We start from the raw sequence: 25,213 nt of genomic DNA on the forward strand, positions 1-25,213 counted from the left end.
ACTACAAAGTCAAAAGATCCTTGCAAATCATCAAAAACACCACGGAAATTTGGGCGAGAAAGTCTTGTCCAAGTCTCTTGACAAAGCATGTAAGTTATGGGACAGGCTGTGTCCCATAACAGATGAACACATAAAAATCAATTGGCGTAATTGACCCTGGGAAAAGTTTAAAGAGGACATATTATACCACCAGGTGTGAGTGATTATCCATTACAAGCAGTTTTGAAAATGAAACAGGTGGACGTGTCCACCTAGATGTGTGCTGGATAAATCATTCTACCAGCCTACCCAGTGGACTGTAGTGTAACATTGCTTATCTATCCGTCATACATCTAGGACAGGTGATGTCAGAAGCGCAGAAGGCACATTTTCAAAACGGCTTGTAATGGCTAATCACACCCACACCTGGTGGTATAAGATGTCCCCTTTAAATGTTTCTCATAGATCAAGGGTTTACTGATCTGAAGACATGATGAGACTTTATTCAACATTTAATGAAGGAGTCAGTACAACATTTGAACTGTATGTCCTAAAAAAAAAAAACGGGGGAGACTGAAATGCCAATACATACAAGTACCTGCATTTAGTCCTGGATCGACACTAGTCTAAAATACAATAATATGACAGATGTACATGTGAACCCATAACAAAACTGAAATGGCTTTATATACATGTAGCGTAAGACAACAAAAATGGCTTTATATACATGTAGCGATTTGCATGAAAACTTGAATCAAGTTCGTCATATTCTGTCAAATGGTGGCAAAGGAAATACAGACACAGGGAATATAACATTAGTATACAGCTGTAATGCAATGTCCCTTATTATACTTCACCAGCCCTTTCTAGGGCCCAAAGAGCCACTTCCTCGACCAGAGAGACCCTCGACCCCGACTCTAGAGGTCTTCATTGTCTGTGTTTGTTCAATGATATATGTTAATCATATAAATACATTTCAACAAGTAGGCAATAATGAGTATGCTTCAAGGAAGGGGTCAGAGATGAACCGATATCCCAGGGCCCTGTTCCCTCACTGCCAGCTGCAGAGTGGTACACATCCCTGGGTATTACAGGGCTCTTTTCTCCCTCGTATCTCTCCCAGCTCACTGGCTTCATGTACGCAGGATGACCATTGTAAGGAGACCTGTGGAATATAGTTGATTTTAGCCGATGCTTTCAGCAGCCCAGGTGACTTGCAGTGGACTGAGTTAGATGTCATAATGAAGGGAGGGGCTCAGCGGTTTGCTACAGGGATGCCTTCAGGTAGCCCAAAATACTGTATTTAACCCTGCACTATGCCCATTAGAAACCTTTAGCGGCATGCTTATTAGCATGCCTGTCTTCTGAAAATGTCAAAGTATCTGAACGACGTCTAGACTCACTTTATTTACTAACTAACTACCATCGTCCAGACAGGTAATCCTGGAATGATTTTAGATACATTACATTTTAAAGAGTTTTGCTATGAGACTGGAAATGTCCATCCGACGCAAAACAAACTAGCATTGACAGCCACGGAAGATAAAATATGAATTTATCAATGAAATTTATAAAATTATAAATTAACCAGATTTCCATGGATGGATTTACCCATATATGGTTGCGGTTTATTCTTGATTAACTTTCTAGTCCAGCGATCTTTGACATCTTTGCATATTTCGCTGCGCTTGCATACTCACCTAGAACATAAGCAGCGACTAGTTTCTTGTTAACACTTAAGTGGAGGTAGACAGGCACAGTGGATTCTTCATCCCCTAAGGTGGGAAGCATCAGGGCAGCCACGCATACCAGCCCCAGAAGAACAGTCAACAGACTGGGCCCTCCAGCGACAGCCCGGCTTTCTGGAAAACACACACACACACACACACACACACACACACACACACACACACACACACACACACACACACACACACACACACACACACACACACACACACACACACACACACACACACACACAATGTGCAAAGAAACCACATTGGGCCAGCAAAGATGTACTCTTCTGTTTTTCTAATGTAGATTATGGCCGGAATAAAACAAGATTCAGAGGATATTGTGGTTTAGCACATGTGAACACGTGTTTTTGAATTCAGTTCATAATAGATTAAGTAAAAATAACTAGAAAAAAAAAGTGTAATTTACTGCTTACAAACATTAATTATTCAAATTATTATCGAGTTGGATTCATATGACATTTACACTTGAGACAAAATTCAAGAACCAAACCTTGTACATCTTTCCTAAATAAATGCCTTGACACTAGAGAAGACAGAAGCCTTTCTTGACTAACGCTTGACTTTGGCGCCACCCAGTGGCCATTTAAGAACACTGCACCAAAATCTCCAAAATAATATGACACTCTCTACTACCTGTCTGAAATGCCGTCTGCTCAAAGAACACGCTGTCGGCCAGCTGTTCCTTCAGCCTGCGCTCTTCTTCCTGAGGCCGGGGGTGCGGGGGCTCCTGTTTGGCCGACGGCTGCAGCGTGGCGGAGACCTCCTTGCGACCCAGGGCCTTCCGCTGGCTCTGCTCCGACACCTGGAGTCTGAACTTATCGTAGACCCCATAATGGCAGGGACGCACATCCCTGTGTCGGATCACTCTGAGCACCATAGAGAGGAAGAGGGAGACGTGAATTGGCGATGGTAGTCTGTAGAGCATGTCGGCGACACAACAGATACGAAATAAAACACAGAAAAACCAAATAACCGCGTCTTTTTGATTCCTATTGCTACTCTGCACTCACTTTTTATTGTTACTCCAGTTTCAATCATGGGGCTTTGAATGTCATCAGCCTCACCTGTAAGTCACTTCGGATAAAGAGGTCTGCTAAATGACTAAAAGTGAATGTTGTAATAGATACACTACAATACATTGTGATAGACTTGTAATCAAATACTCACATGTCAACGCGACATTGTGGCTTCACCGCTCCAGTAGCGTCCACCACGGTGTACTTGTTTGGCGCCGTACATAGCACTGAGAGAGAGAGAGAAAAAATGAGCTAAAATATTCACACACCAACCTTTAACAAAAACTAATTCAACTGGATAGACTAGATTTAATCTTCCCACTGACCTTTAAATTTAAGTGCAAACTCATAGGGGTTGTAGAGTGTGAGCACTTGTTTGTGAGAGTTCTGCTCGTCTGCATAGAAGACCAGCTCTGTGGGGAACACAAAGACAGGAAGGCTTCCCTCCACGAGCTCAGGCTGTCGATTCTGCTGCTGGGGCTGCATTTGCTCCAGCTGAGCTCCCCCTCTCCTATCCCGTCGGAGGTCTGACTGGGGCCCCTCTGCTCTCCACTAAACGACACAGACGCGTGATGTGAAATCCCTCTGGGCTGAAATACTAAATGGCGCTCTTTGCCCTCACCTTATGGCCATAACATCCAAGCATTGCTAAGATGCTTTCATTAATTTCATTCCACCTAGGTATATCCATATCGAACTAGTGAAGCTTTACGATGTAAAAATGAAAGGAGGTAACACGAAAACGAATATAAGGCGACTATAACCAGCAGCGTGTAGACTCCGTGTAGTCTACCTCAACTACCTCAAGTGTTTGCCTCAACTGTAGAACAGACTAATGTCGCAACCCCTCAAACAAGACCCACAAGATCTCGTACGTAGATGCATTATTCTGAGTATCCGTGGTAACGCCATTGCATTGCAGAAGCCTCTTTTTATAATACAAATGAAACGTCGCTAACAGAGCGGGTTATAATAACATTTCATTTTTACATTTATATCCCCAAGACATTGGCAGTATATCCATACATGTCATGTTATATAATGTAACAACAACAACGTTACAGGGGTAATAATCATGTGAGTAACGACTGATCGATATGAGTGAACGTGTTTCGGGTGATTCCACTTGTTGGTGACCCGTGTACACCGCTGACACACACACACACACACACACACACACACACACACACACACACACACACACACACACACACACACACACACACACAGAGACAGACAGACAGACACACACACACACACACACCCTGCACGGCACGGCACGAAATTACAATTTACTGCACTGTAATGCTAATATTGTGTTATGATCAAGCTAGCAGGCGGACGACAACACAACTGGTCCATAAAGCCAACACTCGTCACTATTACGATCGCCGATATGCATCACTACCATAGACAGATCGGCGGAGGTTTACCTTGTGAACTGTCAGTCAGCGGTGCCCCCGTTGTTTTTAGTTTGGTGTGTCGCTAATTGTTTGTGTCGTTGAACCCCGGATCTCCACCCTGTTGTGTTTCTCTCGCTGCTTCTTTTGTCAACAATCTGCTGCAGCCCGCGCGCGGTGCATGCTGGGACAGCCGAGGGCGAGGACATTCCGCCAGACTGCTCGTGACGTCAGCAGCCTTACGCTCACTTCGGATGTAGAGATTGTTTTTTTTTGTTGTTTTTTTGCGTATTTGCTACCCACAGTTTTTTTAGCCACTGGTTGTTGTTGTTGTTTTTTTTTCTCCACAGAGGGATGTTTGCAACAATACAAGTTATACAGACCAAGTACATTTTCCGTCTATTATTAATTAAGTAACACATAGAATTTTGATGTATTTGATTGATTTTAATGTGGAAATAAACAACAAATGTATACCGCAAAACAGGACAGGTCCTCGGGCCTATCAAGTGGAACATATAAATGGGGGAAATGCCCCTATAGAGGATGTCGCTACAATAGAACATGTACCTACAAAGCTTAATAAGTCACGCTAATTGTTTCAGTTACGATTGGTTCATACCGCGATCGTGCATGCTTCCAAAACGAATTGGTCATTAACCATCCACATGTTTATGCCCCGATGTTCTCATACACCCCCATGGTCGCCCACCCCCACCGGTAATGCAATAGGGGAGGGGTCGAGGAGAAATAAAGAGAAGAAGCTGCGGATTTTCATGTATGTTTTTTTCACGCATTTATATAATAATGCCATCATCGTGTAATAATGTAACTCCATAATTGACCAATCACGTGCTGCATATATTATGCGCACGCAAGCCCTACAAATAGTAGACGCGACGCGGAGTAGCTTTGGCGAATGCATAAACTCATGGTGTCTGTTTTAAGCGTGAGCTGGGAACCACAACGGAGGAGATAAGCCGTCTCGGAGCTCATTACATATTTATACACAGCGGGGCGTGGCTACGGTGAAGCGGTTCGGCCAATCCCGTGCGGCTGGTGGAACCGGGGGCGTTCCGTTCCGCTCCGAGCAGAAGTTCAACAGCGAGCCCAGACAGTGCTGGGGGAAAGGCAGATAGAGAGGGCAGCGGAGGGCTGGCTGTACGACCCTCTTTCGGGGGGTCCGATTATAACAAAAATATTACACACATGCTTGAACGCCCCAGCCGCATGATAGGCCATATGTGGATAACAATAGGTATTTTTAGAAAGCATATAGCTTCTGACTCTATTATTTAAAAATGCCTATTTTACTTTTCCTGTTAGACACGTCCGCGTCTATGAATCAGCGCACTTATTTGGGTACGACGTATCTGGACATTGCTAAAGGCGCGGTTGAAATCTTTATGAAGGTAAAGGATTGATTTTACCCCCATTTTTTCAGCACGTACATTGCTGTGATGAGCGCGGGTTCCGCTGGGAGCGTTGGGTCAATTAATATAATAATATGTATTATATGGTTTTCTTTTGACAGCTGCGTGGCCGAGACCCGGCTAGTAGGGGCGACAGGTACATGCTAGTTACATTCGATGATCCACCATACGGAGTAAAGGTAATTAGAAAATGGTACAATTTTTATTTAATAACTCGAAGCTATTGTCTGCCAATGAGACGTTGCTTGTCCATCTGAGTAGCGGCGAGTGCAGGGTTGCTTCTCGATGGCGAAAAAACGGCATTTATTACTTTTATAACCGCATACCGGAGCAGCCGTACATCCGAACATCAGCGGACATTTTGCTTTTGTGTGGACTAAAGTCTCGGGCGTCGAGATGGAGGCGGAGAGATTTGTTATCTTTTCTGACGTCTCCCCTTTTTCTACATTACGTGGTCTGGATTGGTCCAGTAGTCCGCACATCATTATATACCCTCCCCTTGCATCCGCTGTACGTCTGACCTCCGCGCTTAACCATTGGCCGATCTGGAAAGTTGAATCACATGAGATACTTTTACGGGTTCAACTGGATGCCCCCACTAGAATATTATCAATAATCTCATAGTATGCATTTGTAATAGTAATAGTTGTCGTATAACACCCATCACCTAATCCACACCTGCACCCCGCCCATCTCTCTCTCTCTCTCTCTCTCTCTCTCTCTCTCTCTCTCTCTCTCTCTCTCTCTCTCTCTCTCTCTCTCTCTCTCTCTCTCTCTCTCTCTCTTCTCCCTCCCCCTTTGCTTCCCTTTGCTTCTCTCTCAGCTGCTCTCATTATTAACTCCCAATCCCTCTACTCCCACCCCAAGCATACACACAGCATTGCAAGGATTTCAATGAAATTATGTCATCACATAATAGCAGTTCATTGAATATTTTGGAACATGGCATGCTTCACGCTGCATTCTCTGGCCCAATAAAACATCATCTATAAAAAGCATATGAATGACTGAAATTCATACTCTTTACTCTCATAACTTTTGGTAGATTTTGGCAGAACGTCCCGTTGTCCTTCAAGGTTACATCCTATGAAATATATATATATATATGTAATATATATAAGTGTTATGTGCATTACTCTTCCACTGTGACAGAGGAGTCTTGAAGGCAGCTTGATCTTCATTCCTCTTCAAAGCATTTATTTTATTTCACTCTCTCCCGCACAGTTATCCATCCTCAAGTTATGTCTTATACATTATTATACACCATCCTTTTGCAACATTCAACTCCTGCTAGTCTAACTTGAGGTTTCTCTTGAGATGAGCCATTTTACTGAGGTTCTGAATCATTGACAAAAGGAGACCAAACTCAAGGGTCTCAGGCAGTGATTGTCCAGTGAGAACCACTCACTCATTAACTTATCTAACGTAGCGTCGTAACCACTTGCTCCTATGTGTTATCTTTACGATGTGCTCCATTTTATATTTTCGTTAGTAAATGAGCAAATGTATTTTTGGGGGCATTATCATCACACCATCTAACCTGCGGTAGGCTCTCTCTTCTGTCATTAGTATTCTCTCTTGGGCAGGCTGTCTGTCCATGCCTACAGGTCACATGCAGGTCACGTGAGGTTAAGTATGAAGCTGCATTGGCAACTAGCCTGAGTAGTAAAAGGAGCCACTAATCCTTCAGCTTTACCTATGCCTGTGTTGTCGTGTCTCACTTCTCCCTCTCATTTTTCAATTCCTATCATGTGTGTAATTAGATATTCTCCCACTGAAAAAAAGCACTGTGGTTCAGGCCATGGACATAGTAAGATGTTAAGATAAGCTATTGTTGTTATTGAAACAGAATGATTTATTAATCTAATCATCCCCCTCTGTGGTTTATTACAAAGTGTGTGTGCCTTGTGTGGAGACATGGACGTTTCCCCCAATGCGCTCACGCCGTCCGACGACCCCTCTGTGCCTCCCATGTGTCTCCAGGCAGGCTGGAAGGAGAACCACGCCACCTTCATGAGTGAACTGAAGAACCTGCAGGCGTCCGGCCTGACCACGCTGGGTCACGCGCTGCGCACCGCCTTCGACCTTCTCAACCTCAACCGCCTCGTCTCCGGCATCGACAACTACGGGCAGGTGTGTGACGCATGAGACACTGCTGCTCAGAGTGGTGGTGTAACGGATGCCAACTAGCCCGGGCTAGCTGGCGCTAGTATGTTTGTAAATCCTCACACCCCCTAGCCTTAGTAGTGGTAAGTGTCGTAGTTCGAGAGGTGGCAGGTTCGAGACCCGAGAGCGGTCGAACTGCTCTCTGCCGCAGTGGCTTCGACTGTTTTCAGGTTTATGTCCTCCTGAAACAGGCCCAATACTTGGCCTTGTTAAGCCCTTTGAGACTGTAATGGTGGTAAAGGGCTATACAAATAAAATTTAATTGAATTGAATTGAATTTGCCAAATCGAGAGGATGAACATTCTAAAGAATACAGATAGATAGTGAGTCAATAAATGGTGAGTGGTAATGTTGTTTTTTTTTCGATAGGGTTAGGGTTAGCTTATAGTGCACAACAACAAGCTTAACCAATCGCTCAGTGATTGCATTTGGACGTAAACTCAAACTCGTCCTATTTATCAAAGGCGTAAGTGACAATGATATAGACGTTCAACAGGTTCCAGGCTAGTTTATCAGGCTCGCCCAGATGTATGTATCCGGGATTCCACCCGACAAGGGCAAGAGACGGAGGCCTCCGTTATTATTATGATGACATGTTATTATTACATGTGATTATTACGTGTCTGATGTGTTTTCTGCGTGTGGGTCTGGAGGGAATATAAAGTGGTTGAGCGGTAACCAGATATGTGACACATTTTATCGCGGCTCTAACTCAACTCTGTCTCCTCTCTCAGGGTCGTAACCCTTTCTTCTTGGAGCCCTCTGTGATCATCACTATCACCGACGGCAACAAGCTGACTCACAGCTCTGGGGTTCCGGATGAGGTGAGAATCACCACAACAGAACGGCTGACAGAATCCACATTAATTAAACTCTGTCACAAATAATCCCAAAAATATATTAGAAAAATGGAAAGAATACTGTTTATGTCTAGATGATTATTTTTGTTCTAAGGGTTGACAATATGACCCCAGTAATGTGTGTGTTTTGTGTACTGCCTCACAATAGCAATGCAATCAGTAAGACTATTGGAACAAAATACCTCTTTTGGAATATTGGCAGATAAATTAACAAAATTTAAGTTGTGCCTAAAAACTATTTCCACATTTCTTACTCCCTTTCCCTCGCTCTCTCCCTCCCCCCTCTCTCTCCACCGCTCTCTCCCTCCCCCCTCTCTCTCTCTTCCACTCTTACTCATCCCTCGCTCTCTCCCTCCCCCCTCTCTCTCTCTTCCACTCTTACTCTTCCCTCGCTTTCTCCCTCCCTCCTCTCTCTACCGCTCTCTCCCTCCCCCCTCTCTCTCTCTCTACCACTCTTACTCATCCCTCACTCTCTCCCTCCCCCCTCTCTCTCTACCACTCTCTCCCTCCCCCCTCTCTCTCTCTCTACCACTCTTACTCTTCCCTCGCTCTCTGCCTCCCCCCTCTCTCTCTACCGCTCTCTCCCTCCCCCCTCTCTCTCTACCGCTCTCTCCCTCCCCCCTCTCTCTCTCTCTCTCTCCCACTCTTACTCATCCCTCACCCTCTCCCTCGCCCCGCGGCCCAGCTGCACCTGCCTCTGAACTCCCCCCTGCCGGGCAGTGAGCTGACGAAGGAGCCCTTCCGGTGGGACCAGCGGCTGTTCGCCCTGGTCCTGAGGCTCCCCGGTGCCGCCACGCCCGACAGCGAGCAGCTGGGCAGCGTCCCCACGGACGAGTCGGCCATCACGCAGATGTGCGAGGTGACCGGAGGTAAGGCTTCCTCTCCCTCTGTCTCCGAAGGTGGTGTCACCGGTGTAGCAGAAGCTGCACTCATCAGCACCAGCGATGACAGACTATTAGGCATTTCTGGACGCGTAATAAAACTCATAGTTACATTTTGTTTTAGCAGATGCTTTCGTCTGAAACATAGGAGGGTGGGAGAGAGGAGCATGGAGGGGTTAGACATCTAGCTCTAGGATAACTACAGGTATTCAGCATTAGCTCAGGAGGTAGAGCGGGGTTGGCTGGTAACCGCAAGGTTGCTGGTTCGATCCCCGGCTCCTCCTAGCTGAGTGTCGTGGTGTCCCCGAGCGAGACGCCTCACCCTAATTGCTCCTGACGAGCTGGCTGTCGCCTTGCGTGGTCGACTCCGCCATCGGTGTGTGAATGTGTGAATGTGTGCATGAATGGGTGAATGTCAGCCAACACTGTAAAGCACTTTGGATAAAAGCTCTATATAAATGAGGACGATTTAGGTATGCGTCAGACATTGGGGAATGAATACACTGAACCTATCGGCTGGGGCTAGAACATTTATAACATTATGCAGCATTAAAAAAAACTCCAACATAAAAAAAACTCAAAGAGTAAAAAGGCTTTAAAAAAAATGATAGGCCTTGATCCCAGAACACCCCAGAGCCTGTTGAGTCTGAGTCTGTTGAGTCTGAGTCTGTTGAGTCTGAGCCTGTTGAGTCTGAGCCTGCTGAGTCTGAGCCTGTGGCCCCTGGCAGGACGCTCCTACTGCGTGCGGACCCAGAGGATGCTGAACCAGTGCCTGGAGTCTCTGGTGCAGAAGGTCCAGAGCGGCGTCGTCATCAACTTTGAGAGGAGCTCCTCAGACCCGCCCGCGGTGGGGGAAGGTAGGCTCCGCCCGCCGGCCTTCAGCCCAGAAGCCTTAAAGTTCCTTAAAGCAAATTCATGTTCAGAATAAATACTGGACGTGTCGGAACCTGAATAAGGCGTTTTTAAAGTTTGGAAACCCGTCGAACATCTCATTCTATGGGTCGGTCTTTAAAATGTTATGACAGCGAGGTTGAGTTGCCAAGAAGCTTGCCTAAGCAGACTGTAATTTCATTGGCATGACAGGACTTGTCATGCCAATGAAAGGAGTTGTATGAATGTTTTTTATCAAGGTATTGCTATACTTGATAGGCTGTGTTTGTCTATGAACATGTCAAACAATGTTGGGAATGTGAATGTGAATGCTTTATCAAAGTCTGTTTTTATTTCAATCTGTCTGCGTTACAGACGGCTCGGTAGAGTCAAGCCGGTCAGTATCGTTATTCAACTCACAACCTTGGCACAGCTGCCACAAGCTCATCTACGTGCGACCGAACCCCAAGACGGGCCTGCCCGTGGGCCACTGGCCCATCCCGGAGTCCTTCTGGCCAGAGCCCAACTCCCCCGCTCTGGTGAGAGACTTTATCCATGCTCATTTAAATGATTAATCAATGAATCATTTTAATGATACATCTATTACAAATACCAAAACCAGCACTACGATAATATAATACTTTGGTTATATATCCATATGCACATTTATATACAAAGTCAAAGCAAGACGGTGGGCGATTTGCCAAATATCATTAATTAAACACTTTATATAGACTAATCGACCTCTGAAACAAACATTGCCATCCGTTGCTTTCCAAAAGCCACATTATCCCTTATTACACATTATTATTCAATCCACAAACAGCCACATTATCAAACGCACCTAAACCATTCTTAAACATAGAGCAGGTTGGCTTGTAATCGGAAGGTTGCTAGTTCGGTCCCCGGCTCCTCCTAGTGTCGAGGTGCCCCTGAGTGAGACACTTAACCCTAACTGCTCCTGACCAGCCGGCTGTCGCCTTGCATGGTCGACTCTGCCGTCGGTGTGTAGTAACCGTCGCTTTGGATAAAAGCGTCTGCTGAACGCCCTGAATGTAAATGTAAATATTGTCCCTATCCTTCCTCCTCCTCCTCCTCTGCGGGCCCCAGCCGCCCCGCTCAGCCCACCCCGTGGTGCGCTTCTCCTGTGCCGACTGTGAGCCCATGGTGATCGACAAGCTGCCCTTCGACAAGTACGAGCTGGAGCCCTCGCCCCTCACGCAGTACGTGCTGGAGAGGAAGGCCCCGCACATGTGCTGGCAGGTAGGATCAGTGCCCAACACGGCCCCACGCGCTGGTCTGTCTGGTCGTACGGTTGCACAGCCGTGTGTGTGGGATTTGACCCAGAGGTAGACTCCCAACAACAGGTTGAACAGGTCGAGATGGTGCTCACCTTTAGTCACTGTTTTTATGTGAATACTGCATGTTTTTGCTCTTAAGGATAAATCATTGAAGTCTTTCTATACATTGTTTTAAAATGAAATCCAGAATGAAGAATGCAATTTTTATCAGAATTAAAATCGGAATGAAATCCAGTTTTATTTCTAGCTTATATTTGTAAGGGGCCACCCAGAGTTGGACTAGGGTCCTCTTCATCCGCAGGGGAATACGCCCTGGTATTCACCTTTAGGGTTAGGCCCTGTCCCAATTCCCCCCCTTCCCCTAGATTTGAGCCCTAACCCTAGATTTTGCACATTCCCGCGAAGGAGTAGGGTGTCCCAATACTTAAGGGAGCAAGGGGGAGTGCTGTTTTTGAGGTGACCTTGAAGCTAGACCCTGACCTCCCCCCTTATGTCGCCAGGTGTTTGTCAGCAGCAGTGGGAAGCACGGCGACCTGGGCCAGCCCTTCGGCTACCTTAAGGCCAGCACCACGCTGACCTGCGTCAACCTCTTCGTCATGCCTTACAACTACCCGGTGCTGCTGCCCTTACTTGGTGAGCATTGCTATACTCTTGTTGTGTTCTGTGTGTTAAAGTGGCAATCTCAAAGATTTTATCTTCCGTTGCCTTTGGCGACACCTTTGGCTGCAAGTGGTCATTTTTCCCAGAGATCGCCACCAACGCCCAGTTCGTAACATTCACAATCATGCAAAGGCAAGGGCTTTCATCAGCGGGATATAGGCCTTTTTCAAAAAGTCAAAATCAAAGTCAACTTTGTTGTCAATTTTAAAATATGTGCCCGACATACAGAGCAGGAATCGAAATTGCGTTTATCTCCGACCCACGGTGCGATGAACCTTGATCACCACTTTGTGACCTGGTGCCACCAGGGCGGCAGTTTAAATAGCAGGTGCCAAACATAACGTTTTAACATTTAACATGGAAGATGACCAATCTAGTATTTCACAAATCAGCATGGACCATGGTACGTAGCGTCCCCCCATGGGGCTTTTCCAAACCTATTTTGTAAGGCAACAGTTAACCTCCCCTTTATTATGCCATTCATATCGGAAGGGATATCAACCTTGATGTCCTTCCCTCGCCCCCGCGGCCTCTCCTCCTTGCAGATGACTTGTTCAGGGTACACAAGCTGAAACCCAACCTGAAGTGGCGTCAGGCGTTAGAGAGCTACCTGAAGACGATGCCTCCTTACTACCTCATGGTGGGTAACCCGACATGCCTTCTCACGTTGCTTTCACTTCACCCCCTCGTCGTGAACATGGATTATTAGGAGCCCTGGGTTGGTCACATTTTCACCGTCCCCCTCCTCCTCTGCCGTGTGCTGTGTGTGTGCAGCCGCTGAAGAAGGCGTTAAGGATGATGGGGGTGCCCAACCTCATCGCAGACAACATGGACTGTGGCCTCAGCTACAGCGTTATCTCCTACCTGAAGAAACTCAGCCAACAGGTGATTCAGAGTAGCTCACTGGGGATCTTAGCGGATGTAGGACAACCAATGATGGATGTGCACCAATGTGTGTCATTATAAAGAATCGAGAGCTAAACATTGAATGATCTACCTGTGTGTAATATGAGCTTAATACGTGGAAGGTTAGGTGGTTGTTTGTGCCTTTCTTGTGTTGTATATAGAATACGTATTGCTATCATTGTGTTTGATAGTGTTCTTCTCATGTATACAGTACTTATCGTTGTGTTTTTGTGCTGCTGCTAGTGTTTTTTTACTGTTATTGTAAAAAATATTTGCTATTCATTTAGGACTCTTTCTGATGCATTTCATATTTCTCTATGACCACTATGTAGTTGTCGCTGCCATGCCCAAAGAATCCCACGGTTCAGAATGGCTTCTTTGTTGTCCTGTGCATCTGATAAACACCGCAACAGAACCCTTTAAAAGGAAAGGAGGACACCCTTTGAAAAACACAAAACCATTCATCCATTCTTGTCGGCATCACAGGCCAAGATGGAGTCGGAGCGTCTGATCGTGTCGGTGGGCAAGAAGGCCCCCCAGGAGACGGGGATGAAGGTCCGGAGCCTCTCCAGCTCGCTGTCCCTGGCCCGCCACCAACGGGACTTCAAGCAGCTGCTGCAGGGCCTCGCCGGGGAGTCCCCGTTGCGGCTGGCCGACGTCAACCTCAAGGAGTTCGCCGGCTTCCACATCGCGCTCCTCAACAAGGTAGCCCCCCCCCCCACGCAACGCTCCACCCGAATGTGCGCGTGTGATGTGTGATTGGTTGAGCCTGTGAGGAGGAGTGAGCCTGATTGGCTCGTTTTGCCGCCCGTCCACAGAGTCTGAAGCCTCAGTCGTACAGGAACGCGTACGACATCCCGCGGAGGAACCTGCTGGATCAGCTGACACGGATGCGCTCCAATCTGCTGCGGACGACGCAGAAGCTGATCAGAGGTCAAGACGAAGGTAGATCCGCAAATTAATATCGGAATTGAGGATTTGTTTTTCCTACTCAAGAGGAGTTTAGTGGCACCGGTGTAGTATTGATACGATACGATACGATACAACTTTATTAATCGTAAACCGTAGGAGGGATTTGTTTTTTTGAATAGCCCAGCAGCAGTAGAAAAACACAGGATAAAAAGTAAATAAAATACAATAAAGATACTTTATTATATATAATGATGTCGATAGCAATGATTCCAACCCTGGATACATTTCGAAACCTTTCATAGCTTCCACTTGCAGCTAAAATGTATAAAAGTATTAATGTGTTGATGGTGATTGGGTTCGAATGATGTTGATGTGACAGCAAATGCACGCTGAAATCCTCCTTCTCTCCTCCCGCTCGCTTCTGGCACTCTAAGATTATCTCCACAGTATCCCCGTGGCTCAGATGGGGAACTACCAGGAGTACCTGAAGATGATGCCGTCGCCGCTGAGAGAGATGGACCCCGACCAGCCCAAGCGCCTGCACACGTTCGGCAATCCCTTCAAACAAGACAAGAAGGTACATGAAGGATGGTGGGGCAGGGCACAGTACGATACCATACGGATACGATGCAACTTTATTAATCCCCCGTGGGAGAAATTTTTTGTTGCAATAGCCCAGCAGCAGTAGAAAAACAGGATAAAAATAAATAAAATACATTAAAGATACAAAGTACTAATACAACAAATGTAGACGCTAAGGGAAAATGCTAAACAAAATGCCAAAGTAAGGAGAAGACAAGACAAAGAGAACAAACAACAACAAATAGGGCAAACAAAATAGATACAGTATAAATTATAAATTATTTAAAAAAAAGTGTACAGTATAAAGTGTAAGTTGTAAATTATAAATTATAAAGTGGCTAAGTTCCAGTATAAAGTGGCTATGATGGCGTGAGAGGGACCGTGTTACTCCCAGTCTACCCGTACCTGCATCGTAGAGCTAGACCCCCAACACTAGCCTGCTCATAGACTCCTTTCAAATAAAGGATCCAAATAAAGTCTCTTTGGCTGCAAGCATCTGCTAAATGGCTTTATAGAGAGAAAGAAATAGAGGTTACCATGGTGATGCCCGGTCCTCTAACCAGAACTTGAAGGCACACTAGCTTAAAATTGAAGAGCATGATTATTTGAAATGTCAAACACATTATAACAAGGATATTATATATAGGGTTATAGGGTACTAGCGATTTGTCAATGAAGTATCACATTGATACAGGTTCATGCACATTTGATTTGTCACTTATGTATGAAATGGTGCAAGAAATCGATATTACGTTGAACTATAAAGCAGAGCATCGATTTAAAGGTGACATATCATACCACCCGGTGTGAGTGTGATTAGCCGTTACAAGCCGTGTTGAAAATTCTGCCTCTTCTGACATCGCAAGTGGGCATGTCCACCTAGACGTGTGACGGATAGATGAGCATCACAGGTGGACACGCCCACCTGTGATGTCAGAGGCCCCCCTCTGTGGCCCAAGCACGCCGTTGGGGCGCCTGTCCTCTAACAGGTCCTCTCCTCACCCAGGGCATGATGATCGACGAGGCGGACGAGTTCGTGGTCGGCCCGCAGAGCAAGAAGAGGGCGGGCTCGGGAGACCTGGGCTCCGGCGTGGCGCTCAAGAAGAGGCGCAGCGCGTCCCCGTTGCTGCGGCGACCGCAGACTCCGCCCCCCGTTGCCAACCACGTGGCGGGAAAGCCCTCGCCGGGGGGTCTGTCGCCGCAGGGCCCGGCCAAGCTCCTCCCCCAACACAAAGGTAGGCGGAGCCAGGGAGCAGGGTTTGGGTTGGTGTTTCCCCTACTATTCCCTAGGTTTGTATCATATAATAATTATATTGAACAAAAACAATATCTTATTTTATATCAGGCTAAACAATACAATGAATGTAACATGAATTAAAACCCTCAGTGATTAATGTTGCATTTGTTATATCGTGATCTAAGAACGGTAACATGAATTAATAATAATGATTTATTTTTCAATCAATCATCGTTGACGCACAGCAGCCCACTAGCTTCAACATAACACGAGCATCAATGTAGGAGCATCCACACACGTATCAGTTGATTCTACACACACCCTTTAGTGACCCAGCCTCCTCTTCCTCCTCCTCCTCCTCCTCCTCCTCTCGGAGCAGATGGCCCCGGCGCGGGGCTCCCGGAGAGCAACGGGGAGGGGGCCCTGCTGTCGGAGCTCGCGCTCACCTGGCCCAGCCAGGTGGACGGACTGTCAGGCAGCCCCGCCTTCCTGCCCCAGGAGGAGGAGGAGGAGGAGGACCTGGGGCCTGGGGCCCGGCCCAGACCGGCAGACCCTCCAGAGGAGGAGGGGGACAACGCCTGTACCACGGAGGACAGGACCGCGCAGGAGGACAAGGACCCAGCGGAGGAGGAGGAGGAGGAGAAGGGAAGCAATGGCGGTCTGGTGGAGGGGAAGCAGAACTGTGACTCGCTGAGCCCACCGAGTCACGACGGAGCGTTTGAGGGCTCCGGAGGGGACGGTGCTGCCGTTCTGGAAACCATCACCATCCCCCCGCTGGACTGCAGCCAGGCCGAGCTACGGACGCGGGTCATCAAGGAAGTGCGGAAACCTGGGCGCAGTGAGTGAAGTATACACACACCTGGGTCGAGTATTTCATAGTATATGGGTAGTGTCATTTCCATAGTAATTGGGGGATGTTTTTATTGTTGTTTTTTTTCCTTCTCTTTCTGTCCTGCCTCTTACATGGACGTCTGCCGTCTGTCTCTTGTGCTTCCTCCTCAAGACTTTGAGGCGATACTCGGACTCCTGGAGGAAGTGAGGGGACCAGTGCATGTCCAGAAGTACTTGATCCACCGTGCCATCAAAGAGGCTGCCAGGTGAGAGAACCGCGCCACCAACTAAACCACCTGAAACTGTCCAAAACCCAGAGAGAGAGACAGAGAGAGAGAGCGAGGGAGAGAGAGCGAGAGGGAGAGAGAGAGGGAGAGAGGGAAAGAGAGAGAGAGTGAGAGGGAGACAGAGAGGGTCTTCTAGGTTAAACCCCAAATCTTTTTTTCTTCCCCTCCCAGGTTCAAGAAGCGTGTGTTGATCCAGCAGCTGGAGGACACCCTGGTGGAGATGGAGGAGAAGCAGCACAACGACGTCGGCAGATAGTGAAGAGACTGCGGAACCCCCCCCCCACTGCAGTGTGCTGTCCTCTGCCAATGACAACACATGGGAGGCTACAGTTGGGCAGGTGGTGGGGGTGGGGGCGGGGGGAGTTTGTGTGAAGGGGACAATGATTAGCTCGGCTATCTGTTCCCTTCTGTACACCAAAGCCCTCCACCACCCAAGCCGTTACATCACTTCCTGTCCGAGGTGGAGGTTAAGGGGCTTAAGCCTGGACGCTGGGCCTGGATCCTCTGAGGATAAGTCAGAGGGAATATAATCCTCTTCAAGCCATAGACTTCCATATGGCTCTGACCCCAGTCCGCGGAGCACACATTTCTGCCATCACGCACACACACACACACACACACATACCACCACTCCATCCTAAAAGGTAGCAGAGCCAGCTGCTGTCAGCTCACAGTGGCTGGGGAGATTGTTTAACGGCTGCTACCAGAACCATCCCCCATGACCTCTGGGTCTAGGTGTTCAAGGCAGCTCCTTAGTATTACTATTACTATTATTATTATTATAAGCAAATAATAGGGTATCTGTTCAGCTGGTCTGATGTCTTAGCACTGTATTTACAGCCATATAGACTGTACTTATACTTACCTATTAAAGGTATAAAAAGAAAAAACGACGATGCACTAATGAAGAGTTTGGGCTCACAGGAGAAATCTGGTCTACCTCAAACTGTTCGCATGATATCCACTTTCAGAAAGACCGGGGTCGGATGGCTAGACACCAAAACGCCACAATTTGGAGGTTGGATATGGGACTGGCCGACGTGACAGACCAACCACAGTGCAGTCGCTTCCACGGTTTTTCAACCAACTGTCAGTGGTGTCCAAACTTCAACAACAGCAATAATTGTCTTGTTTGTTTTTTTTTCCCAATACGAACTTGTGACCGTGAAGATGCCATTGTGGTTGAGGATTCTTCAACACCCCCGTTAAGCGACTCCTCTCGTCTCACACAATCAGTGGCCAAAGCGCTCATTGGACTCCATACACAGGCAGCGCTGTGTGATCCTGACATCTGCCACAGCAGTGGACAGACACCTGTTCTTGACCCTGCACAGCTGCACTCTGCTGCATTTTAAGCTCTACTGCATTGATGAAGTATAGCAATTTGTTTGGTTCGGTTCCTATTATATATATATATATATATATATATATATATATATATATATATATATAAAATGTAAGCTACTTTTTTCATGTTCATACAAAGTATAGAATATTTTTGTGAAACCCATTGCAGAGCATTAAAGTATTTTGAAAGAAAAAGCTGGATAATTATGGATGGTTTTGTGATCTGACGTTTTTTAATATAACAAAAGAAAATACATACATGGGCAGAATGTTGTGCATTGCTGTATTTTAACTAGTCACTCTCTATTGCCTAAAGAAATGTATCATTTGCATACACAATGAGAACCTTTTATCGTTGCTAATCAAATCTTGCTATGGAATCAAAGTACAATATAAATTATAGGGGGATAAACTGTAGTTCTCAATAAGTATACGAGCTGTTGTGAACAGGAAGCACTTTGGAAGTCAAAGACCCATACAACCCACTTGACCATGCAAATTCACTATATTTTATATATAAAAATCCTTAAATTGTTAATATCTAAATTAAATTATACAAAAGAGAATAGCAGTTAAGGTGGCCAAAGCAGCCCACCCTCTGCCTTTTTTTTTTTCCTGTTGTTCTATGTTCATACCAGGGGACGTTGCACTACATTATTGGTTCTATCACTACTGGATGTCTGACTGGCTCAACCTCCCCAAATATACATTATCTCAATGAAATCGAGACAGTCAGCAATCAGTTCCAAACCATGTGAGGAGAATCTAACAGGTCAACAGTTCTTTACATTTATACAGCTTGTGGCAAATCTCCTTTAGTTAGAAAAAGAGTAATCACTAACTACAACAGAATACAAAACTGCTCGAAAATCAAGGAAAATAAACAGACATTTTTTAAAATCAGTCTGCTTTATTAAATTATAAAGTCTTAAATCTTAACAAATATGAAGGAAAAACCTTACAAACAAATCATTACTTTTTAATTGGGGTTCACACACTCATTACAGCAACTGTGACACCACTTTCCTCAGCTTAATATTCCCCTATCTTGCCTTGTTTGGGCACCGATACCTCATGGACCAAGCCTTCAGTGCATACAATTAACAAATTAGACTCAAGACAGTCCACATGAAATTATGGTATTCTCTCAAAAGTCAAGTTTCCATTGTTAGATCTTACAACTCTGTTAACAATAAATAAATAAAATATAAACTGCGGCGGCTTGGACATAGGCAACGGTTCATGAGACATGCCTTGCCCCTCATTCCAACAATGGATATCAATAAGGGTTCTGCTCAGAATGGACACGATCAATAGCCCGGTTTCTGCTCAAAAAGGGACAAGAACTAATGAAAGGGGCAGGCGTCTCCAAATATTAAGACTCCAAAGCAGTTATGATGACTCTACAAAACAAATCTGCCCGACAACAAAATGGAAAAGTTGGCACAATCTGTTGAATATAGTAATGAAGAGTTTCATGGAGAGAGAGAGACAGAAAGAGACAGAACGTCAGAGAGATGCATGGACAGCCAGCTTATTAGTTTATGTACAAGACCAATTAAAGAGGGAGGGGTGGGGGAGGAGTTACGGTATTAATTCTCACTTTGCCTTTTGATCTAGACAAAAAGCAAACTCATCTGGGCACAGAAGAGGACATAAGGCCAGGGTCATTGAAAATGTTCCAGCTTGCGTAGTCGTAGTGGGTTGGGAAGAGCCTGTTGGTTGCGTGCGGACGAGGCCTCCTGCTCGGGGGTGCGGAACAACACTCTCCCCCGGTGGTTGAAAAGGTAGAAGGACGGGTGGTTCCGGAGTGTGTCAAATGTTCTAAAGGGAATAGATGAACACGTTGAAAAGAAATGCAGGATCGTCTGAGATGAAACGCATTCCTGCGCTTAAATATCAAATGCGAAACACCGGAAAGCTTATTTTGTGTTTGGATCTTCAATCACATCTTGCACTGGTACGTGTTGCATTCGGCAAATTGCAAATGACACTTTTATCGAGAGCAGCTTAGGAGTTTATAGTTTAATATAAACGTCATTAATGAGCTGATGGGGCTAGGCATCTTGGATCGACAGGATGGCATTAAGTAAAACACCCTCACCCCTACCAGACTATACTGTTTGAGTATAAACCAAGTAACATTAAATACAAGAAAAATATATATATTATAAGTGCTGTAATTCGCAATGGGTTCTCTGACCGTTTTATCCGTCAATGGTATTTACGGAGTATTATAAAGCATCAACATTGTTCAAAATGATTAAGTGAGGTAGACTACAAGGTATATTTCACATGTGTCAATAATTTAATACAATCCTTAGAGAATCCATCAGAGATTGCTTCGGTGCGATGATGAAAGCATACCTATTTTTCAACTCTGAAGAGGCGTCCATTTCTCTGAACTCTCCAGCAATATGGACAATACCATAACAGGTCATGACGAACGACAATAACGTTTGGAGAACAATCTGCAAAAAAAAGACGAGGAACGAAGTTCAGAAGATTTGTACAACACGGATATCATTTTTTGGTAGATCCTGTAATATAGGAGTAAAAAAAAAAATCAACCTACATCTATTGGTAACATCTCATTCTCCTTCTCTGTGAGGCGCATGTATGATCGGTCTGAAATAAAGAAGAAAATGTTAGACAGCAGATCAGCAGACACACACGACTCTGGACTAAACAGAACAGCTGCTTGTGGGGCAAGACATTGACGAACGGCATTCTGACATGAATTCGTATTCGAGTTAATTCGGATGTGAACGATTGAGCGGAGCGTCAAAGCCATTGATCGGGAGCGGAGCTACACGGCGCTAGCCGCTACTTAGCCGTCAGCCCGCAGGCCGCAGTCTGCGGTGAGGCTGGATGATTTAACACAAGGGCCGCTCGTCCAAACGACAGCACCGGATTGTTTACGACCACGACGATGTCACAGTCGACATGCCGCCATCGAGACTCACGCTGTGCTGCCGAGAAAGCTGCATGGGCTAAGGCAAAAAGTCCGACGCCGACAATCCCTTTCCAGAACGAGGACGCCATCTTCAACTCGGGATGATGAGGACTGGAGCGGCGCCGTCGCGGAGTGATGTCGTCAGCACCGCTGCAGTGGAGCTGGGTTGAGTCTACGGAACACTAGTAGGGATGGTGATGGGATTAGATGTACACATAAACACGATAGACCCGAGTAAATCAAAAGTCGATTTTGTGTTTGTTTTGTTTTGTTATTAATTGAATATCTGCGATACCAGTAAATGTGTATTGATTTGATAAACGGAACCTGTATGGTGTGTTTTATTTTGAAGTGTGGTCGGTGTCATATCCGGTCGAACCACTCCTCTTTCCTGTTAGCTCAAAGTATAGCTGAGCATTTTTTTTTTGTGACATTTGGTCAATCTTTTGGTTAAATCGACACACTGGTCGGGTTTAAGCAACCTTTTTATAAATATGGCGGAAGCACTTCAGAAGAAATTGCAATCGGAGTTGGAGAAATACAAACAGATGCAGAAAGGTGAACGATAAGTAGTCGAATCTACCCTGCACCTTGGGCCAATATCTGCCATGCTGTGTCAAGCTCGCACAATATAGCTGTTTAAATTTAAAAAGAAATAGCGAGCGTTTTCTGTTTAATGGCAATATTTGGGCATTTGTACACGTATCACTGTTATAAACATAATGTTATACTTTAATGATCGTAACCATGTCATTTCTTATGCAGATGTCAGTAAAAGCATGTCAGCCCGACAGAAGCTAGAGGCACAGTTAACTGAGAACAACATTGTCAAAGAGGTATGGTTCTGTATATTTGTGTCGTTGCTGCATTCTCATCATCATCATCATTATTATATAATAACATATCTTCTAACTTAAAACACAGTTCACTAACGAGCTACAACTAATAACTAAACTGGTGTTCTTGTGACTTTGTCTTTTGTTTTAGGAGCTGGACCTAATGGAGAGTGCAAACACAGTATATAAGCTTATTGGCCCAGTACTGGTGAAGCAAGACTTGGATGAGGCGAAGGCAACTGTAGCAAAAAGGCTAGAATATATTAATGGAGAGATGTGAGTTGTGTTTATTGGTTATCGTTACACTTAAAAGAATAGTGGACATAAAAGCAATTCATTTTACCCATGTTTTATGCAATTCCACCACAATATGAACTCACTAGTGTATATTGTGTTAATATACTACCATTGAGAGGTGTACATGAGTAATGGTTACTGAATAGTTGGCATTCACAATATTGCACTTCGTATTGAAGTGAACTGTGATCATGTGGATTATGCCTGCCTTTGCACAGGTAGTTATTATCCACACACTAGTTTAATACTGGCAAAGTATTGCAAATAGATGTTATATTGCACATTTAATTTAAAGTGTTTCTTACAGGCAGGAATCAAATGTAGACAAAATGAAGTATACAAGAGTATAAACGCAAAAATATTTAATAAACCAGTAGCCAACAGAAACATTGCAACCCATATACATATGTCATCACCAATTCCTGAGAAACCCAAATATAAACAATTTACTTTGAGAATAACAATCAAAGTGGACCCATTCATTCCCATGTTAATTAATAAAAAATACTTTTATGTTTCCTTCTCCTTTTGTACAGTCAAAGATATGAAGCACTGTTGAAGGAAATGGAGAAGAAGTCTGAGCAGCACCGGGAGGTTCTGTCCAGTCTGCAACAGGAGTATCAGAAGGCCACGGGTCGGGCGGTGGCCAAAGTCTGAGCCTGAAACCCCGCATGCACTCTCACACTCGGATGAAACTCTTATGTTTGGTCTTAATAGTTAAAGGTTAAGGATGGATGAATGTCGCAATGTATTTGCGGCAGTAATGAGTATTTTGTTTGTTTTGTTCTAATAAACACGTTTGTCGACACAGCTTTATTTTCCTGACTGTTAATTAAATGTCCTGTGTGAAAGGTAAACGGATAGCAGATTAAACATGAAACGATAACGCAAAGCAAGGGCGGGTTGCGCATATTTGGTTCTGCACACCTCCGCACTAAGCTTCCGTGGAAAGTCCCGTGTTTTATTGGAAGAGGGGAAAGGAGGACACAGACTGCTCAGCATCTCAAAGGGGATGGGGTGGGACACCTCGGCCGAGTGAAGCGAATCATTTGTTTAATTACAGGGGTTAGGCGAGCAGCCCACCGGAGCAGATGTCGACCTCTGGTAGAGCGCGCACTGGTAACAATGCGGGCGGACCGCAAGCTCAAAGCGCGCAAATTGACTGGGCATTGTTTCCTATAAATTGCAACTGGTATCCAGCGTCGTCAAGTCAAACCCCCATGATCAACCTCCAGCTGGGGATTTAAGTCAAAAGAAGCCCCCAGTAGCATACATATTGCCACGCAACAAAAAACGCATCTGAATTCGATCTTTCCTCAAACGAACCCATGTAAATGGTATGTTAACGATGCATATGCCCTTACGATTGTACATAGTTTTAGAATACGTTGTCTTTTTTCATTTAAACAAATTGGCCCAGTTTGGCCCTATTAAACCCAATTCTAATAAAATAATAGTCCATGCAGCTGTCCAAACAAGAAATGCCGAGGTGCCAAACCCTCCCCTCTCCCCAAGACGTGCTCCCCCAGCGCCTAGCTTGGGTGTGGGGTTTGCATCTGGCGCGTGGGTCAAGCGGCCTATTAGCACCCTAAGTGCGAGTTGGGTAGGCTAGTGTGTGTTGTTTTATGGGCTCCCAGGCCGACGCGTGTCCAACCCTTTTGGAAGAGTCTACAGAAGCTCCACTATCAAAAGTGTAGTGAAGGGTATTATGCTATCATGTCCACATTTCCCCTGAGGAAATGCTCCTTCGATTAAATGTGGCTTCAGGTGCAACTGATTTATTATTGAGGTCAACAATGTTGCATTTTATCCACATCATCCACATATAAAGGCAGTGCGGCTTTGTAAGTGCATGAAGGATATAAACATCAGGTTGGTCAATCAACATTGTTCTAGACCTGTTGCGCAACAACTGCGTCATACGTTTACCTGCTTGCGCCCTCATGTGAGCTATTGATCCAAGGAGGCTGAAGTGATGTGACTATAGTCTACTTCACACTACACAATGCGTAGTAATCTTCATCCGGTGATTGCGGTGCATCGTGACGATTGTCATCCTTTGCATCCAGAGTGGCCTGTAGCCTATAGCTTATCCACAGTGCATATAGTGAAGTGCAAAATGTCATTGTTAGGATCGTTCGGTAAGATGGCTCTTGCATCGCCATTTATTGACTGTTCGAAGTATATAGCCTCATCAGCACGACAACAATTTAGGATGATAGTCTATATATCCTCTAGCCTATATATAACCTATAACCTTATTGTTGTAGTTATCTATTTTTAGATGCCCAATGAAATAATGCAATACATGTACAGAACATACAAGAGACCAGTGGTATGGTTTGTGCACTCATTGATGAGTTTATGGAAACTACAAAGGCAATTGAAAAGCTGGCTCCATCCTGTCATTAAAGTAATATAGGGAGAATCTAGGCTATTTCGTGGAAAGATGTATACAGTATGTGCCTGGCGGCTGAAGGTCGTTGGGTGGTCTATAGGCTATATAAGGCATATGCATTGAAAATATCGATGAACGACGATGAACATAAAAGTTAAAATCAACTTGATTTATTTTCTCTTGCAATGGATTTAGCATGCTGTAGATTGGAAACAGTTATTTAAATACAGTCTGGAAATTGGACTGTATGCTAAAATTCCATGATAAGCACCTCAATGTACGCCTTTACACCTTTGAA

At 45.2% G+C, this 25,213-nt stretch overlaps 4 protein-coding genes across 6 annotated transcripts; 2 read left to right on the plus strand and 2 right to left on the minus strand.

The window, feature by feature from the left end:
- Positions 1 to 410: 410 nt before the first annotated feature.
- On the minus strand, positions 411 to 4,310 carry mospd1 (motile sperm domain containing 1). Its single transcript, XM_084469449.1, has 6 exons — positions 4,189 to 4,310; positions 3,082 to 3,307; positions 2,907 to 2,982; positions 2,373 to 2,605; positions 1,680 to 1,841; positions 411 to 1,144 (listed from the first exon to the last, which is right to left on the minus strand). Exons 2-6 carry the CDS (start codon positions 3,239 to 3,241, stop codon positions 1,113 to 1,115), a joined length of 663 nt encoding a protein of 220 aa, XP_084325575.1. The 5' UTR covers positions 3,242 to 3,307; positions 4,189 to 4,310; the 3' UTR covers positions 411 to 1,112.
- An 807-nt stretch (positions 4,311 to 5,117) lies between these two features.
- Positions 5,118 to 18,452, plus strand: ints6l (integrator complex subunit 6 like). Of its 3 annotated transcripts, XM_084469215.1 has the most exons (18): positions 5,119 to 5,567; positions 5,690 to 5,767; positions 7,572 to 7,721; positions 8,489 to 8,578; positions 9,300 to 9,483; positions 10,224 to 10,352; positions 10,741 to 10,904; positions 11,476 to 11,628; positions 12,167 to 12,299; positions 12,872 to 12,966; positions 13,101 to 13,211; positions 13,719 to 13,937; positions 14,051 to 14,177; positions 14,579 to 14,721; positions 15,733 to 15,961; positions 16,343 to 16,801; positions 16,967 to 17,060; positions 17,253 to 18,452. In XM_084469215.1, the coding sequence occupies exons 1-18, from the start codon at positions 5,457 to 5,459 to the stop codon at positions 17,335 to 17,337; spliced, it is 2,754 nt and encodes a 917-aa protein (XP_084325341.1). In that variant the 5' UTR covers positions 5,119 to 5,456; the 3' UTR covers positions 17,338 to 18,452. The 3 variants fall into 3 exon arrangements, with proteins under 3 accessions (XP_084325343.1, XP_084325341.1, XP_084325342.1); XM_084469217.1 differs by lacking the exon at positions 5,690 to 5,767 and having other exon boundaries at positions 5,118 to 5,567; XM_084469216.1 differs by lacking the exon at positions 12,872 to 12,966 and having other exon boundaries at positions 13,036 to 13,211.
- Positions 18,453 to 18,658: 206 nt separating this feature from the next.
- mmgt1 (membrane magnesium transporter 1) lies at positions 18,659 to 21,500 on the minus strand. The gene is made up of 4 exons (XM_084469043.1): positions 21,395 to 21,500; positions 21,004 to 21,056; positions 20,796 to 20,899; positions 18,659 to 20,252 (listed from the first exon to the last, which is right to left on the minus strand). The coding sequence occupies exons 1-4, from the start codon at positions 21,471 to 21,473 to the stop codon at positions 20,096 to 20,098; spliced, it is 393 nt and encodes a 130-aa protein (XP_084325169.1). The 5' UTR covers positions 21,474 to 21,500; the 3' UTR covers positions 18,659 to 20,095.
- A 265-nt stretch (positions 21,501 to 21,765) lies between these two features.
- Positions 21,766 to 23,328, plus strand: pfdn6 (prefoldin subunit 6). Its single transcript, XM_084470003.1, has 4 exons — positions 21,766 to 21,942; positions 22,150 to 22,220; positions 22,372 to 22,496; positions 23,054 to 23,328. The coding sequence occupies exons 1-4, from the start codon at positions 21,879 to 21,881 to the stop codon at positions 23,172 to 23,174; spliced, it is 381 nt and encodes a 126-aa protein (XP_084326129.1). The 5' UTR covers positions 21,766 to 21,878; the 3' UTR covers positions 23,175 to 23,328.
- Positions 23,329 to 25,213: the final 1,885 nt, after the last annotated feature.

This window comes from Micromesistius poutassou, assembly GCF_964030765.1.
Source record: "Micromesistius poutassou genome assembly, chromosome: 6".
Taxonomy (NCBI): domain Eukaryota; kingdom Metazoa; phylum Chordata; class Actinopteri; order Gadiformes; family Gadidae; genus Micromesistius; species Micromesistius poutassou.

What these genes read in the sequence shown, in the direction of transcription:
- pfdn6 (XM_084470003.1), top strand. Translation starts at nt 21,879, where the DNA reads ATGGCGGAAGCACTTCAGAAGAAATTGCAATCGGAGTTGGAGAAATAC. An exon ending in ATACAAACAGATGCAGAAAG is followed by an intron (nt 21,943 to 22,149) that starts GTGAACGATAAG and finishes TTTCTTATGCAG; the next exon opens with ATGTCAGTAAAAGCATGTCA. An exon ending in AGAACAACATTGTCAAAGAG is followed by an intron (nt 22,221 to 22,371) that starts GTATGGTTCTGT and finishes CTTTTGTTTTAG; the next exon opens with GAGCTGGACCTAATGGAGAG.
- mospd1 (XM_084469449.1), bottom strand. Translation starts at nt 3,241, where the DNA reads ATGCAGCCCCAGCAGCAGAATCGACAGCCTGAGCTCGTGGAGGGAAGC. An exon ending in GCAGACGGCATTTCAGACAG is followed by an intron (nt 1,842 to 2,372) that starts GTAGTAGAGAGT and finishes TGTGTTTTCCAG; the next exon opens with AAAGCCGGGCTGTCGCTGGA. An exon ending in AGTCGCTGCTTATGTTCTAG is followed by an intron (nt 1,145 to 1,679) that starts GTGAGTATGCAA and finishes TATATTCCACAG; the next exon opens with GTCTCCTTACAATGGTCATC.
- mmgt1 (XM_084469043.1), bottom strand. Translation starts at nt 21,473, where the DNA reads ATGGCGTCCTCGTTCTGGAAAGGGATTGTCGGCGTCGGACTTTTTGCC. An exon ending in AGCTTTCTCGGCAGCACAGC is followed by an intron (nt 21,057 to 21,394) that starts GTGAGTCTCGAT and finishes TCTTTATTTCAG; the next exon opens with ACCGATCATACATGCGCCTC. An exon ending in ATGAGATGTTACCAATAGAT is followed by an intron (nt 20,900 to 21,003) that starts GTAGGTTGATTT and finishes TTTTTTTTGCAG; the next exon opens with ATTGTTCTCCAAACGTTATT.
- ints6l (XM_084469215.1), top strand. Translation starts at nt 5,457, where the DNA reads ATGCCTATTTTACTTTTCCTGTTAGACACGTCCGCGTCTATGAATCAG. An exon ending in CCCCGCACATGTGCTGGCAG is followed by an intron (nt 11,629 to 12,166) that starts GTAGGATCAGTG and finishes TTATGTCGCCAG; the next exon opens with GTGTTTGTCAGCAGCAGTGG. An exon ending in GCTCCTCCCCCAACACAAAG is followed by an intron (nt 15,962 to 16,342) that starts GTAGGCGGAGCC and finishes CTCTCGGAGCAG; the next exon opens with ATGGCCCCGGCGCGGGGCTC.